This window comes from Gracilinanus agilis, chromosome 4 (assembly GCF_016433145.1).
Source record: "Gracilinanus agilis isolate LMUSP501 chromosome 4, AgileGrace, whole genome shotgun sequence".
NCBI classification, from domain to species: Eukaryota; Metazoa; Chordata; class Mammalia; order Didelphimorphia; family Didelphidae; genus Gracilinanus; species Gracilinanus agilis.
Genome location: NC_058133.1, coordinates 257,479,077 through 257,496,199, shown reverse-complemented (window position 1 = coordinate 257,496,199; position 17,123 = coordinate 257,479,077). Strand labels below are relative to the sequence as shown.

The following is a 17,123-nucleotide window of genomic DNA, read 5'->3' as shown; positions in this document are numbered from 1 at the left end:
GAAAAGTCCAGCCAAACCCTAGGTTTTGAGGGTGAGAGTCTTGTTGTAGAGGTTAAAATTCAGATTGGGTCATGGTTGGAATCAGAAAAGTCAGGGTCAGCAAGTCAGTGATGAGGGTAGTTTTAGGAGAGGGGATATCTCTGCTCTGGGGATTAGGGGGCACCCTGATCAGTGGAGGAAGTAATGGACAGGGTTGGGGATGTGGTGTCTCTTAACAGATCCTTGGATCTTCCTTCTTTTTCTTCTTCTTTGGCAGGTGGGAAGCTCACCCCATTGTGGCTCTCAGTTTCTTCTTTCTTTGGCATCTTTTCTTTATCTGTTTTCACCCCCTCTCCCCACTCCAGACTCAAGAATCTATCCACTGACTTCTTTTCTTTCTAGGGGGCATCAGATTATGGGGCATGGTGGGTGGGGAATGAAAGGGGCACTGGGGACAATAACATTTCTCTCTCTCCTTTATCATTCCAGGCGGGGCACGGGCTGAGGGAGGACAGGTCTCTCAATTCTAATGACAAGGGTTGAGAAGGGAGGGATGTGAGAGATTACTTTCTGGGAGACCTAGGTGGGGCAACCCACTGATTCATTTTCCCCCCTCCTTTTTTGCCCCCTGGCAGCACCAGCCCACCACAATTACCTGGACACCCGTCCCCCAGCCCCACCCCCTCGACCCCCACCCAGACCCCGACCCCGACCAGGTCCCCGACCAGGTCCCCGACCTGACCTGGACCCCCGGCCACCAAGGCCTGTGGAAGAGGAAGATCCAAAGGTGCCCTTGGGGCTTCCCCCACCACGGTTCTTGCGGAACCTCACATCAAAACTAGGCTCTTCCTGGGGCTCCGTACAGGATGTGGAAAGGTACCTACGAGCCTCTGGCTACTCCCTTCGTGGCAACCAGACCTACACCTCAGTGGCCCGCTCCATCTATGCCTACCTGCAGCGCTGGGCAGCTGGGCTTCCTGCACCCCCATCACCACTGTCCCACAAGCCCCAACCCACTGCCTATCTGGACCCAGGTGCCAGGAAACCGAACTCTGCCAGAGACACCCATGGCCACATCCCTGAAGGTGTGGACCAGGAGAAAGGGGTGCACTTCCCCTTCCCACCCTCGTTACTTCCCAGCCCTTCCCCCCGCCACCCCAAACCTGAAGTGCTGGGCAGCTCAGCCGATGGGGCCTTGCTGGTCTCCCTGGATGGGCTCCGGGGCCACTTTGATCAGGTGGTGCTGCGCTGGCAGCCCCTCTCTCCCATGGAAGGGCCCAGTGGGGAACTTGCAGTACCAGGGGCAACACGCACCGCCCGCTTGCCTGGCCTGAGGCCTAGCACTACCTACCATGTGGAGGTCCATGGGGTCCAGGATGGGCAGGCCTCCAAGTCCTACGCCTTCATCACCACTACAGGTAGCGTGTGTTGTCTGCCTTGGGGACCTCCCTCTCCATCCACATATCTTGCCTTTTCAACTCAGAAGTTGCTTACCCAGCAGTGCGGAGCTTTCTCCTCTAACTGTAAAAAGTTTATGTTCCCCTGAAATGTGCACTGATGCTGCCTGAGTTTGTCAATTGCCCCTCGATTTACTCCCCACTTCCTTCTTCTTGCATCACACCAGATTCAGAGATTCTATCATCTCCCTACAACAAAAAATATACCTTTGACCTCCCCATAGTCAAAGACTTCACTAGGGCCTGTACACAGGCCCTGGGTGAAAAAAACAAAGTCAAGGCAATTTCATGTCCTTGAGGTGGCTGCCAATTTTCTTTCAAATCCCAGAACATGCTGGTCTGATTTTTAGGGTAGTGTTGGAGGCAGATGAATGGGATTGGGAAGTGGGGAAGGCTGCCCATGTGGCCAGCAGGCTTTGAGAACAGGGATGTTGTTATATAGGTACCCTAGGGAGGATTGCCCACGGAAGGGGGAATCTTTCAGGTCCATCACTGGCTGTTACTTGTCTGCAAGATTTGCCTGGTCCAAAAGATGGAAAACCGGAGGCCATTGGAAGAGACTTGATTGGGATGGCATTGAAACTACTGTTTTTTCTTCATCTGCCTATCCCAGGCTGGCTCATCTGCCCTCCTCTCACTTTTCTCTCCCACAGGCAATACCTGGGGCCTGGATAAGGGAGCTGTGGCAGCTATGGGGAGTAGGATGGAAATCTTCTTTCCCCACAGGGCACAGATGCCACCTGGTCCTGAATGGAGCCTTTCCCTACCACCCCCTTCTTGCTTTCTTTCTCTCCTGCATCCTCTGCTAACACCACCATCTCCTCCTTTCTTCCAGGCTTCTCACTGCAGCACTAATGGAGGCCAGGATCCCCCCTACGAACAATTGGGAGGGGTCTGAGGGGAGATGGGGGTCTTTGAAGGGCCAGATTCCACAGGGTACTTGGGTAGGGTGACTTCTGGGTCCTCTAGGAAGACAGGAGGGAAATGAAAGGCTTTTGTCAGGCACTGGAGACTCTTAAAAGAATGGGGGATGCCAGTTATTCTACAAGTATATATTGAGTACCTACTATGCACTCAGTGGTATTCTTACCTCTTAGGATTCTGAAGGAACTGGGCAACTCTGTGGGAACAAAGGGGAGGTAGAGGAATTTGGGTTGTAATGTAAGGAAACCAGGGAGCAGGCACAAGGCTCTGGGTAAATTAACGGGCTCTTCAGAGGAGGCCAACTTAGAGAGACAGGATGTTCAGAAGAATGGAGGTCAGAAGACTGAGGTTTAATTTTTAATATTGACTCTCTTATCTCTTTATTATTTTCTCTCTCTCTCCCCTCTTCATTAACTCTCCCCAGGCCCCTTTGGTGCCACAGATGAGCCTCCTGTCTTAGAGCTGTCCCCACCAACAACAACCCAGGATGCTCAGGCACACATCGTGACGCGCCCAGGTGAGTTGGTAGAGTTCAAGGTGATAAGCACAGATAAAGCAGGGCAGCTCCCTGTGTCCTGGAGAGCCTAGCCTAACACCTTTGTACAATCCTTACTTCATCTGCCAGTGTGCAAATGGCCTGAGCTCCACAAGAAACAGCTGCTTGGGAAGGGGTTCCGCAGGGCTAATTGCCAGTACCAGCCCATGGGGTCCTCCATGAAGGAGAGTTCACTGCTCCCCACACTCACTAAGTCATTCTAGGTACAACTTGCCCAGATAAACAGGGAGGGAAGGTGTTGTTCAGTCAGAGTCTCAGAGTGGGAACAGAAATGCCAGCCCAGTGGGGAGTGATGGACCTAGGAGCAAAGTGATAGAAAAAGGGAGGCACAATAGGTCTGGTGTCAGAAGAAGAAAATGAGAGACAGAGATAACATGAAAAGTTAGAGTTTTGTTATGGTGGGACAAAAAGAAAGAAGAAGATGGCAACAGGTATAGAAAAAAGAGCCCTGGTTGAAGAGTCAGAAGACCCGAGTTCAAATCTAAATTCTCTTACTTCTTTGAACAAGAGTCACTCAACCTCTCTAAGCCTTAGTTTCTTCATCTGAAAAATGGTGGCATTGGACTAGAAGATCTTATATCCATACAGGTTATAAATCCTTTGACTGGGGAATTGAGAGATATCAAATAATGACAAAGAGGAGAAATGGACAGAAGGGCTAAGGAGAGCAAGACTGAAGGATAGAAGACAGGAAGGACTGAGTGCTTCTCCCATTCAAGATAGAGGATAAAAGAGAGGTGCCAGGGAAGCAAAGCCAGAGAGAAGGCAGATTGAAAGACAGAGAAGAAAAGAAGCAGAGAATGGAAAGAACAAGATGAAGATAGGAATGGAAGGCAGAATGACAAAAATATTGATGACTTGAGACCTTGAGATTAGGATGAGGGGGTGGGAATGTGGAGATTCCTGACTCCAGGTTGAAAGCCTCATGCTTTTAAGTTCCTTCCCTTATTGTTTTTAGTATGTTGTCCTCCTGGTCCGATCTAGTCCTCAAAAAACTCTTGTAAGGAGTGGAAGAGGAAAGGCCCTGGAGGGCTTGGGCTCCAGTGATGTCTTCCACTTCACTCCCTCCAACTCCTCCCCACATCCCCCACTACCCCTACACTAGGGATTCCAACACTGGGCGGGCTTCGGGCAGTGGAACTAGCCCCAGGAGAGCTGGGTCTGCAGTGGACAGTACCGCGTGGTCATTTCAACGAGTTCCTGCTGAGGGTGGAGCCCTTTCATGGGTGGGGAGGGACCCCTCAGGAGGTGGCAGTGCCAGGGGACCAGCGGGTAGCCAGGCTGTCAGGGCTTTGGCCCCATACCCCCTACACAATCATCCTCTATGGGGTGCGGGGTGGTCTTCTCTCCCCACCCCTCCGGGCCAACCTCACCACAGGTACCCTTTGGGGGATTGGGTAGGGATAAGAACCAGAAGGGAGGGACTTCAAAACCATCACTGATGACAATAGCAAGAGAAAATACTGGAGGGAGGGATTGAAACTAATAGAGATAAAATGAAGAAAGGGATTGAAACCTTCTCAAAGAAAGAAATCACTAATCTCTCCCCTTATTAGCCAGTAGGAGGAATTGTGGGGGAAGCCCAAAGGGGGAAAAAATCAACAAAGACTGAAATTATGAAATTAGGGAGAGAAGTAGAGAGTATGAGGGAGGGCCAATGCTAAAAATGGACCTCTTGGGTCCTGGTCAGAAGGCCAGTCCAGGCCAGGAGGAGTTGCCCAGGAGAGAGGAGGGAGGTGAGAGGAAAAGAAGGAAAGCTCTTGTTATTGCCTATTGTAATTTGTTCCCACAGCTAATAAAACTGGGACACATTTTGTCCCACCTCGACTTGGGGAGTTGCAGGCTCTGGATGTGTCCTCAAACTTTGTCAACCTCTACTGGACTGTTCCTGAGGGCCAGTTTGACTCCTTCGTGATCCAATATAAAGACAAGAATGGAAAACTCCAGGTGGTGACAGTGGAAGGTCTCCAGCACTCTGTCCTCATCGCTTCTCTGGATCCTGGCCACAAGTACAAATTCAATCTTTATGGGCTCACTGACAAGAAGCGCCATGGCCCCCTCACTGTTGAGGCTAAGACACGTGAGTGGGAATGCCCCCACCCCCACCCCATCATCTTCCCATTCTCCCTCTTTTTTCTTGTTCTTTCCTTTCCCAAATATCTCTTTGACTCCATTCACTTAATATCTACTAGCATCCACCCACTGCAACAGGGTCTAGTAGGAGGGGCAGCTGCCTAAAAATAGGCAGTGGTCTTCCTAGCTGTATGACCCTGGGCAAGTCACTTAACTTCAGTTGCCTGATTGCTTAGCCCTTTCTGCTCTTCTGCCTTGGAACCAATACCGAACTGTAATTCTAAGACAGAAGGTAAGAGTTAAAATAAAATAAAATGGACAGCAGTGGGACATCTAAGTGGCTCACTGGATAGAGAGCCAGGCTTGGAGATGTCCTGGGTTCATGTTTGACCTCAGCCACTTCCTAGTTGTGTGACCGTGGGCAAATCATTTAACTTTAATTGCCTAGATCTTATCACTTTTCTGCCTTAGAACTAATACTTAGCATCAATTCCAAGTCAGAAGGTAAGGGTTTTAGAAAAGAAAAAAGAAAAGACAGCAATCCCAGGGCTCTTTCCCATTCTCTATTCTGGTAGGGCTGAGGAAATGAATAGAGAGTGCCACAAGGATACTTTCCTATAAAGAAATGAGCCCAAACAGGAAGAGGACTAGTGGTAGCAGTTTAGCCCTAGCTCCAGCTGGAGTTTTCTTCCTTTCATTATTTGGTTTACAGAGGACCTACCTCTCAGAGCTTCTAAGGGTCAGCAGCCCCTTCTGCTCTTATCTGTACTTGGCCTCTGGGATTATCCCAGTATCCTCTGGATTACCTCTCACCAATTCAAGACAACGGTTGGGATTTTTTAAAAAGACTTTACTAGAAAGGAAAATAAACCAAATATGTTTATGGAATTTTAGAGTGGGAATCTTTTCCTAAGATACTTCAGGCACAACTTCTTTGGCTATCCCATTATATTTTTTAACTTTTATTTAAGTATCAAGCATTTATTTTCTCTGCTTCCCAACTTACAGAGGGGGTGGTGGGAAGAGAGAGAATCCTTATAATAAATAAGCATAGTTAAGCATAACAAATTCCCATATTGGCCATATCCAAAAATGCATCTCATTCTGCACATTAGTCCGTTACTTCTCTGTCAGCAGTTGAAAGAGTGAGATCATATGTCAGGAGGGGGGTAGCCTTTGGACCTAGGCCCTGCCATGTAGCCTGCCAACATTCTGCCACCAGAGAAGAGCCAGCTGCCTGCGTACCAGCACAGGTTTGAATTCAAACCTGGGCTCTTCTGACCACTTCTACCATTCTCCTGAGTCAATGCTTATTCATACTATCAGTCCTCCACATTTATAAAATTTCACCAATTCTTTTTTCTGGCTCAGTTTGAGGAATCATGGTTTGTGTTACTTCTCTCTCCTTCTCCACCCCTTATCTAGGAAGCATTGACCTCAGATCATCACAGATTTACAAAGGCACAGAAATAACTATATGCCATTCCCACACATAGAAGGAGAAAGTAATTTTCACTCACCATAAGTCTCTGTTGATTATCTCCTGTTTCTCCCGTTTATATCTTGTTCACAGATAACTATATTTTGTCTCCCCCATTAAACCGTGAGCTTCTGCTTCTTCTTCTTTTTAAAACCCTCACCTTCCATCTTAGAATCAATACTGTGTATCAGTTCCAAGACAGAAGAGTGGTAAAGGTAGGCAATGGGGTCACACAGCTAGGAAGAGTCTGAGTTCAGATTTGAACCTAGGACTTCCCATCTCTGGCTCTGGCTCTTAATCCACTGAGCTACCCAGCTGCCCCCAGACTGTGAGCTTCTTGAGGACAGGGACTATTTTTTGCTTTTCTTTGAATCCTCAGTGCTTAGCACAGTGCCTGACTTAAGTAGTTAACTGATTGACTGATAGACAATATCTAGGTCCTAGGAATAGAAGGAAAAAAATATTCCTGCCCCCCAAGAATTTTACATGGTGGGGGGGGGGTTGAAAACATACTTTAAAAAGTGGCTACACACTTTTTATGTTTTTATAAAAGATGAGAATCATTATGCTATATTGTATAGAAAACTGATCTCTGAATCAGGAAGTCCTGAGTTCATGTTCTACCTAGTACCTAGATTGTATGACCCTTGGCAACTTACTTTATCTCTCATTGCCCCAGGCAATTGTCTAATCTTACAACTTGCAATTAATTACTTAATAAGTTATTATTGCAAATCAATATTAATTGCTAAAAGGATTTTCCTCAGTGGGGTGTTACCTTAAACAATGTAATCACAGGTCTTATTTCAGTCCCAGTGTAGAGGATTTGAGTGTGCCAAGTAAACTTCAATTTGAGAAATGGGAAAGGGATAAGGGCAAGGCAAAAGATACTTTCAAGAAATGCATTTTTAAAAATTTCACAAAACTTATCTTTTTCCCCCCAAAATGAATTGAGGAAGGCAGAAAATCACCATTGCTTGTTATGTTCTCTGTGTAAATCTGCCTCTCAATGACTTGAAGTTATTCAGAGTATGTGACTAATGGACTTGAGTTATTGAACTGTTGCTTTTATTCAATAAATAACATATTTTTTTAAGAAGTGGCTACAAAATAAATACAAAGTTCTTTTTTAAAAAAACCTAAAGTAGAAGAGCAGTAAGGGCTAGGCAATGGGAGTTAAGGGACTTGCCCAGGGTCACACAGATAGGGAGAATCTGAGTTCAGATTTGAACCCAGGACTTCCTGTCTCTGGCCCTGGCTCTCAATCTACTGAGCCACCTAGCTGCCCCCTTAATAGATACAAAGTTATTTCTAAGGGACTCAGGAGAACCTCCAAAAACTGAGTTTTTAAGGAAAGTAGGGGTTGATTCTCTGTGTGGGAAGGAAGGCATTCTAAGCATCCACTTTAACTTGAGTTCATTGACTAGATGGGAACCAGGTTGGGAAAGGCTTAATAGCCAGAATTGTTTATAATTTATCCTAGAGACAGAGTAGTGCTGCTAAGGCTGTCTCGAGCTGGTCACTTTTGGAGAACAGAAAAGACGTAGAAAACATACTCCCCGCCTTCTGGTAGTTTATAATCATTTCTGACTCCCTGACCATCCCAATCTCTTCTCTTTCTGTTAGATCTGTCCCTGTCTCTCCTCTACTACAATTTCTTCCTTAAAATGTCCTCCTCAAAAAAATCCTCTTCTCCCCTTTTTTGGAGAGGGTATAGAGCAGAAGGCAAGTAAATGGCTTCTGCCAGGAGGAGGAGAAAGGGAAGACTAAGTTTTGAAATGGGGAGTCTGAAGGCAGGTGTCTTGAAGAGACTCCCAATATCCCTGGAGAATAAAACCAAAAAAAGAAATTGAGATTGTATTTGGGATAGAGGTTAAATCTTGGGGAAGATTTCTTTGTGCATGTTGCTGCAGATGAATTTTCTTCCAAGAGGAGTCCTCATTTGGACTGGGGAATCTTGCACCAGTATGATGGGGAGGGCAGGGAGGGAGGAAGAAAGATAGAATGCCTATAACCTTTTTTCCTTGACCTCCTAGGTCTGTGTGTGTTTGGATCAGGGAGAAGAATTTTGTGACCTGTTCCTTATACCTTTTTTCTTTGCCTCCCTTTCTCAGCTTTCTCTCACCCAGGGATTCGACCTCGGCTTGGAGAGTTATGGGTAACAGACCCCACTTCTAATTCCCTGCATCTTTCATGGACTGTCCCTGAAGGCCAATTTGATTCCTTCTTGGTCCAATATAAGGACAAGGATGGGCAGATCCAGATAGTTCCTGTGGAGGGACCTGAACGTTCCATAACTGTCTCTCAACTGGATCCTAACCGGAAGTATAAATTCATCTTGTATGGACTTGTTGGCAAGAAACGTCATGGTCCCCTCACTGCTGATGGAACTACGGGTAAGCAGAGGCAAGAATGGTATCTGAAACCATCATAGATCTTCAGTTCTTATACTTTCCCTTTCCAGCCCTGTGACTAGCATGACAGTCTTTCCAAGGAATCTTTTAAAGTTTCTGACATGCTGGCCTCATTCTCCAGGTTTCAGACTGTCTCTGTTTTCCTCTGTCTTTCAGCTGCTTCCCCCTGTGAGCTCAGGTCATATATAGTTTGTTGTTGTTGAGTTGTTTCAGTCCTGTCTGATTCTTAGTGACCCATTTGGGGTTTTCCTGGCAAAGAGTGGTTGGCCATCTCCTTCTCCAGGTCATTTGACAGATGAGGAAACTGAGGCCAACAGGGTGAAGTGATGTGTTAGTTGATCATAAAGGGTGGGTCAGGCAACAACCAAATAGGATTCCCTAGAAATCTCTCTAAGAACTTAATTGATGCTCATGTAGTGACTGATTCCTCCTCAATCTTTGGAATATCATTCTCAGACTTACTTTTTTGTTTTGTACTGCCCCCATCCCAAAAAGAATAGACCAAGAAACCCTACCCTTCTCAGCTCCATGCACAAAGACTCCCTACTCCCTCAGCAAATCAGGCCCTGGAGAGCTGATAGTGACAGATATGACTTTAGATTCTCTGAGTCTCTTGTGGACAGTTTCCCAGGATCCCTTTGATTCTTGTATGGTTCAGTATAAAGATAGAAATAGGAAACCCCAGGCAGTGCCTGTTGGGTAAGACCAGAATGAAATCACTATCTCTGTCTTAGAGCCCAGCAGAAAATATAAGATGAATTTCTATGGGTCCATAGCAAACATTGTGTGGGCCCTCTTTTTGTAGTTGCTATCCCAGGTGAGTAAGAATAGGAAAACTTCCCCTCTCTAGGGGGATCTCTTTCCTCCTTTGATTCTGGCTCTTTTTCTTTTTCTCTGCCCTTGCTCCTTATCAAAAGCAAGCCCTAGACCCCAAAAGATTCTTTAGTGTTACTCTGTTTCTATAATTTTTCTTTTTTTGTGCTTTCTCAGCTCTGAAATTATCAAATTCTCTTCCCCTTCTTCCTACTGTATTCTTCTTCCTACTATATTCAAGACTTCCTTTTTTTTTTTTTTTAAAACCCTTACCTTCCATCTTGGAGTCAATACTGTGTATTGGCTCCAAGGCAGAAGAGTAGTAAGGGTAGGCAATGGGAATCAAGTGACTTGCCCAGGGTCACACAGCTGGGAAGTGTCTGAGGCCAGATTTGAACCTAGGACCTCCGGTCTCTAGGCCTGACTCTCAATCCACTGAGCTACCCAGCTGCCCCAAATATTCAGGACTTCTTTTACTCTCTTAGATCTCCCAAAAAGTGAGTAAACCACTCACTTTCCTTTTATCTGTGGAAGATGACCCCCTCCCAAAATCTGCCCAAGCCATTCCCCCATCATATCTTTCATTTTTCTTCTGTACCCACTTGCACTCTTAGTCAATCTATTGACTCCTCCATTTCTCATGGATTTACTGCTTCTCCATCCTCCTGTAACAATTAAGACCCTGGTTCAGGCTCTAGTCACCTCTTCATTTATGGTTTCTGTTGCTTTCTCTCTAGCTCTCATTTCCTTTCTTCCTTTTCCATATCCCCTCTTCCTCCCACACACATATACTCTTGTTAGTTTGTCCAAAGGATCCAAGAAAGGTTATAAAATTGCATTTTCCAGAATGTTTTCCAGGAAGGACTGAACCATCCCTTTGTCTTGATTTCTAGCCAGTTTGGGCTGGGTTTAATGTAGTATGGATGAACTAGAGACAGTGAGAAAAAGATTATCTTTAGAGGGCCCTATCGGACTCTGAACTTGCTTGTTATTTTAATTCCAAGATTCTTTCCAAATTGTTTAATCCCTGCCTTCTTATTGAGTCTTTTCACTTCTGTCCTGTATTTCCTCCCTTGTCTCTCCTTGTTCTCTCTGTCTTCTTTCCTTTCCTCCAGAATTACCTTTCATTTTTTTTACTTTCCTTCTCTCCTGTCCTCCCTGCCTTCTCCCCAAACATCTCTTTTTTAATAACCTCTCTTCTGTTGTTTGAGCTCAGCTTTCCCTTATTTGCCTCTTCTAAGAAGTCTTCTATTGATTAGATGAGTCCAGGGGGAAGATTCTCTTCCATATACACTATCGAATCTCCCCACTTCCCCTGAGACAAAAACACCTATTATAACTTCTCAGGATATCAGCTCCACAAAGGCAGAGATACTACTATATGGATTATGTGTAGCAGCAGATAGGTAATATAGGATAATTGAGGGGCCAGGAAAGGTTCCCTGCCCCAAATATCTTTCACTCAGAAAACTGAAAATCTGCTTTTGGCAAATCATTGCTTTACATCTTCTTTATAACTTAAATACCTCTGGAGAGAATAGCACTTTAACTCTCATAGAATGAATGAATTTCCCAAGCTTTCTTCCTTGACTGGAGAGAAGCAGCTCGAGAACTCTGAGGACCCAAGTCGGAAGAGGGTACTCAAAGGAAAATGGATATGAAGGCATATAATTGATCAATTCTGGTCTGGTCCCAGTTGCCTAGAAAAGCTTGGGTTATAATTCCTTTATTTGATCTCATAGTTACCATTCCTGCCATTTCTACCACTGGATTTAGCTTTCAGGAGTACCCTGAATTCCTTGAGATACAGTAGAAACACCACTAGATTTTGGAGTCAGAAGACTTAGGCTTGGATTTTTTTAAAGTCTTTCACTTGTAGCCTATGTGGATCTTGAGCAAGTCACTTGAGGTGGTTGGGACCTTAGAGATCATCTAGGCTGTTTCATTTTTTTTTTTAAACCCTTGTATTCGGTGTATTGTCTCATAGGTGGAAGATTGGTAAGGGTGGGCAATGGGGGTCAAGTGACTTGCCCAGGGTCACACAGCTGGGAAGTGGCTGAGGCCGGGTTTGAACCTAGTACTTCCTGTCTCTAGGCCTGACTCTCACTCCACTGAGCTACCCAGCTGCCCCGTAGGCTGTTTCATTTTAAACAGAAGACACCACTAAAGCAGAAAGACGTGAAAAGTCTTGCTCAAGATTACATAGGGGAGTAACTGAGAGGCCCTCGATTTCTCCATTGAGTTTCAGGTCATTCTATATTAATATTACCATCACTCCCTTCCCCCCCCACTAGAGGTCTCTATGGCTCTGGGCCCTTGGAAGTCTTATCCATGAGTCAATTCACTCTTATTTCTATGACCTGAAATATATTCTCTAGCTAATTTTTTTTCATTTGTAATTTTATAATATAATTATTTAAAGATCTGGTAAAAAAATTGACAACATAATTTCTACCAAAGAAAAAGAAAGGTCTAATAGCTTCTATATCTGTTTCAGCTCCACAATGGGAAGAGCCTCTACAGACCACTGAAAGCCCCAAACCCCGCCTGGGAGAGTTGACAGTGACAGAAGTGTCTCAGAATTCCCTTCGACTCCTCTGGACCATCCTTGAGGGCAAGTTTGACTCCTTTGTGGTTCAGTACAAAGACAAGGATGGACAGCCCCAAGTGGTGCCTGTTGAGGTGGGCCAGAATGAAGTTATCATCTCTGACCTGCAGCCTTCCAGGAAATACAAGATGAATCTTTATGGGCTTCAAGGCAAACAGCGGGTGGGCCCCATTTCTGTGATTGCAGTAACAGGTGAGTAAAAGTAGCCCTTCTTACACACCCCCATTTCCACTCACTTCTATTCTTATTTCTTAATCCTCACCAGACTCTCCCTTTCACAGCTGTCTTTTTAGTCTCCTTTATCTCTTTAGCTAGATAGGGCAATGGACAGAGTGCTGGACCTGGAGTCAGGAAGACATATTCCTGAGTTCAAATTTGGCCTTAGATACTTACTAGCTGTGGGATCTTGGACAAGTCACAGCTCTGCTGGACTCAGTTTCTTCATCTGTAAAATGAGCAGGAGAAGGAAATGGCAAACCATTCTAGTATCTTTGCCAAGAAAACTTCAAATGGGGTCCTAAAGTGTCAGTCACGACTGAAAACAACTAAACAACATCTCTTTCAGTCCTCTGCCCCTCTGCCCCCTCCCGGTGACTGGATCAAAGCAGAGAATCTCTTATCTTTCAGGAAAAGTAAATCCATCATTCCTAGTCATCTCATTCAGCCAGCTATCTCCAGGCTGGATGGCTACTCCTTCAAAGCAGACAGAGAGGAGCCTCTTTTCCCAAATCAGTTCTTTCCTCCATCTAACCTAAATTCTTCTTGAAGCCAACTTGGTACATTTCCTTGTGATTTAATGCATCTGGTTCCTGCATTCCTTTTTGTGATCTTCTTAGGCTTGGGAGTATTTAAGACAACCCCTGTTTTTGCCCTTTCATTTGGGGTCAAATAATCCATGTTTCTTTAATCTCTTTAAAGACATAACCAGCCTCTCTTTTTCATTGTCCTCTGGCCTTCTTCCACATTCTTCCTCCCTTCCAAACTGGCCCCTACTGTTTCATGTCTTCTTCTTGGCTTTCCTCTTCCTAATGGCCATTCTTCTCTCTCTTGAGCTGATTCATCCTCCCACCTCCCGCCCCATTTTAGGAAATTTTAATTTGCTCTTTGGTGAGAGACCAGTAGTAACTTTTAAACCTTCTATTCAGAGTAACCATTTTCTCTCTTTTTTTTCTTGTTCCAGGCTCATTACCTGCAGAACCCCATTTAGGAGAGGTGACAGTAACAGATGTGACCCCTGACTCCTTGCGCCTTTCCTGGACTGTCACTGAGGGCGAATTTGACTCCTTTGAGATTCAGTACAATGACAGGAATGGGCAGCCACAGGTGATATCCACAGAGGGCAATCAGGATGAGGTTACTATAGCTGACCTGGAGCACTCCCAGAAGTACAAGTTCCTTCTCTTTGGCATCAAAGATGGCAAACGCCACGGGCCAATATCTGTCGATGCAAAGACTAGTAAGTGAGAGACACTGGCCCTCACCACGCTGCTTCTCCGCTCTTCTTCCCTGCTCCTTTCTCTGTTCCTCCTTTGCATTTGCACTTCTCTTTTCTGTGGTTGCTACAACACCTGTCACCTCTTCCCTTCCTCTACTTTTTCTCTTTCTTCTAAGACAATTCTTTCCAAACTTTTTGGTCTCAGACCCACTTTAGACTCTTAACTTAAAGTCCACAAAGAGCTTTTGCCTTATGTGGATTATATCTACCAATATTTACCATATTTGAAATTAAAATTGATAAAATTTAAATCTATTAATTCAGGAAAATAACAAGAACAAACTTACTTAATGTTAACATAAACATCATTTTAATAGAGTAATAGTATAATAAAACATATGCTGTAATATTTATATAATTAGTATAGTAAATATAGTATAGTATAATTAATATAGTATAGCATCATATAATTAGTATAGTAAATATAGTATAATATTAATATAATTAGTATAGTAATAAATATAGTATAACTGATATTATATAATTAGTATAGTAAACATAGTATAATTAACATATGTTATATAATTAATATAGTATAGTAAATATAGTATAATAGAATACTATAATATATAATAGAATAGAATAGTATAATATAATTTAACAATGGTATATTGTATCATTTTATATCATTCATATAGTATAATTCATATAGCATATTATATTATAGTATATAATTAGTATAGTAAATTCAGTATAGTATAATATAATTAATATAGTATAATAGAATATTATATAGTTAATATAGTATAGTATATTTGTTGTTGTTGTCCAGTTGTGCCTGACTCTTTGTGACCTTGTGGACCATATTGTTCACGGGATTTTCTTGGCAAAAATACTGGAGTGGTTTACCATTTCCTTCTAGTGCATTAACGTAAACAGAGATTAAGTGACTTGCCCAGGGTCACACAGCTAGTAAGTGTCTGAGGTCATATTTGAACTCAGGTCTTCCTGACTCAAGGCCTAGTGCTCTATTCATTGTGTCACCTAGCTGCACCCTAAAATTTAATATAGTATTGAATAATTAGTATAGTATAATATGGCATAGCACAGCATGGCATAGTAAAAACCAAGAGGGTATTACACAATATATGTGGCTTGGCCTCCCCCAGCCCTTTCTGGAAGGTGATCCTGCTGTACCTTCTGGCACAGAGCTGGGGAGGAAGGTTCTTAGTCTGCTGAAGCTGGGGGGGGCGGGTCTTTGGTGGAGCCTCACGACCCCTCACCATTCCCTTGCCCTCCCCCTGGCTTTCCCTTTGAGCCAACAGCCCCATCTCAGGCTGCTTGTCAGACACCCTCTACCTCCACCCCTACATCTCCCTGCCTCCCTCCTCCTCCCTCCCACAGGGCCTTGGAAACTGGGAACCAAAAGAAATGGAGGGCTTGCTGCCCAGTCCAGCCCAGGCCAGATGTCTCCCCTTTCCTGGGGCTCTGGCCAGGCCCTCCCCCGCCCCTGGGGGCTCTCCATCGCCAGAAAAAACTCAACAACAACAATGCCGTCAGCGCCCTCGGTATCCAGTGAGGCAGCCGGCCAGCGCTTTCCCAGGCCCCAAGACTCCTCGTGAGAGGCCGACACCTGATCCATTTCCCTCAGTGCCCCCTTCCTTCCCACAGCCCCCCCTTCCCCTCACACCACCAGCGAACTCCCCAGGCATCCTCCTGAGTCGGTGCAGTGGCGCCCCCGCTGGTCTGCACCACATCTCCAAGCCCAGGTCCAAGGAGGCCAGGGATGGAGTGCCCTCCGCAGCTGTAAGATCAACCCCTGTCTCCTCTCCCTAGCAAGAGCTCCCTTTCAGGGATTCCTGGTCCCCTCTTTCAGCCATTCCCTATCCCTTGGGTATTTGGAAGGGAGGAGCCCAGGCAGAGGAAAATGGGGAAGGAGGGCAGAGCCTGGGGCAGGGAGGAAAGAGACAAATACTGTGCAGACCTGGAGAGGGGAAAAGAAGGAGCTCACCCCCTCCCATCCCTGCCAACCTGCCAGAAGCCCCGCCAAGGAGCTGGGCTCTCCCTGATGGGATACATGTTTGGCTGCAAAAACCTGCTGATTGAAAACTGAACCTAGTACTCCATATGATGTCTAATGAAGGAAGAATATAGTGGAACTTCAGTATTCCTAAAAACTATGCTCATATTAGCACAGTCCAAAATCAGATTAGCCTTTTCTGGCTGCCACAATACACATCTTAAACATAACTTCAGGACAAGAAATTTCTTAGATTTCATTCAAAACATTTGCACTATTTTTTGTACCAAAGTGTAAAAATTAACATTTAATCCTATTTAATTTTATCTTCTTTGATTCAAATGCTTGTCATGACTTTTTTGTTTTTTTTTTTAAACATTTATTAATATTCGTTTTTAACATGGTTACATGATTCATGCTCCTACTTTCCCCTTCACTCCCCCCCGCTCTCCCCCCCCCCCCCATGGCCGATGCACATTTCCACTGGTTTTGTCATGTGTCCTTGATCAAGACCTATTTCCAAATTGTTGATAGTTGCATTGGTGTGGTAGTTTCGAGTTTACATCCCCAATCATGTCCACTCCAACCCATGTGTTCAAGCAGTTGTTTTTCTTCTATGTTTCCTCTCCTGCGGTCCTTCCTCTGAATGTGGATAGTATTCTTTTCCATAAATCCCTCAGAGCTGTCTTGTGTCATTGCATTGCTGCTGGTACAGAAGTCCATTACATTCGATTTTACCATAGTATATCAGTCTCTGTGTACAGTGTTCTTCTGGCTCTGCTCCTTTCACTCTGCATCAGTTCCTGGAGCTTTTGTGCTAATTTTGTGCTAATAGGAGCATAGTTTTTAGGAATATTGAAGTTCCACTATATTCTTCCTTCATTAGACATCATATGGAGTAGTAGGTTCAGTTTTCAGGACCACAATTTAATATCTCCTATAAACTAGTGAGTGACCAAAGGAGGACAACCAGTACAAGGGCCTTGAGTTCATATCTCATGAGAAATTGTTGAAGGACTTGGTGATGTTTAATTTGGAGGATAAAAGAGTGTTGGGGTGGAGGGGATAAAACTTGTTTTTAAGTGTTTTACTTAAAACACTTATGTCATGTAGAAGAGGAATCTTACTTGTTCTGTTTGACTCCAGAAGGCAGAACCAGGAAAAAAGGATAGGAGTTACAAAGAGACAAATATAGGGTTTTATTTCAGGAAAATCTTCCTGAAAATTGGAGTTAAAGGCGGAGTGGGCTGCATCCAAGAATTCTGGGTTCCCTCTTCTTTGAAGTCCTCAAGAAAGGTCTGAATGATGACTGATTGAGTATCCCTGTTATAACAAAATATGTAGTACTACATAGCCACTGAACT

At 44.6% G+C, this 17,123-nt stretch overlaps 1 protein-coding gene across 1 annotated transcript in view; it reads left to right on the top strand.

Annotated features, from left to right (window-relative positions):
- TNXB (tenascin XB) overlaps positions 1-17,123 on the top strand; it is a 73,542-nt gene that overhangs the window by 12,028 nt on the left and 44,391 nt on the right. Inside the window, exons 6-11 of the mRNA XM_044675267.1 lie at positions 615-1,397; positions 2,785-2,877; positions 4,709-4,996; positions 8,599-8,865; positions 12,194-12,496; positions 13,485-13,760. Of these exons, the coding sequence (XP_044531202.1) occupies positions 615-1,397; positions 2,785-2,877; positions 4,709-4,996; positions 8,599-8,865; positions 12,194-12,496; positions 13,485-13,760 (2,010 nt within the window). The remainder of the gene's footprint in view (positions 1-614; positions 1,398-2,784; positions 2,878-4,708; positions 4,997-8,598; positions 8,866-12,193; positions 12,497-13,484; positions 13,761-17,123) is intronic.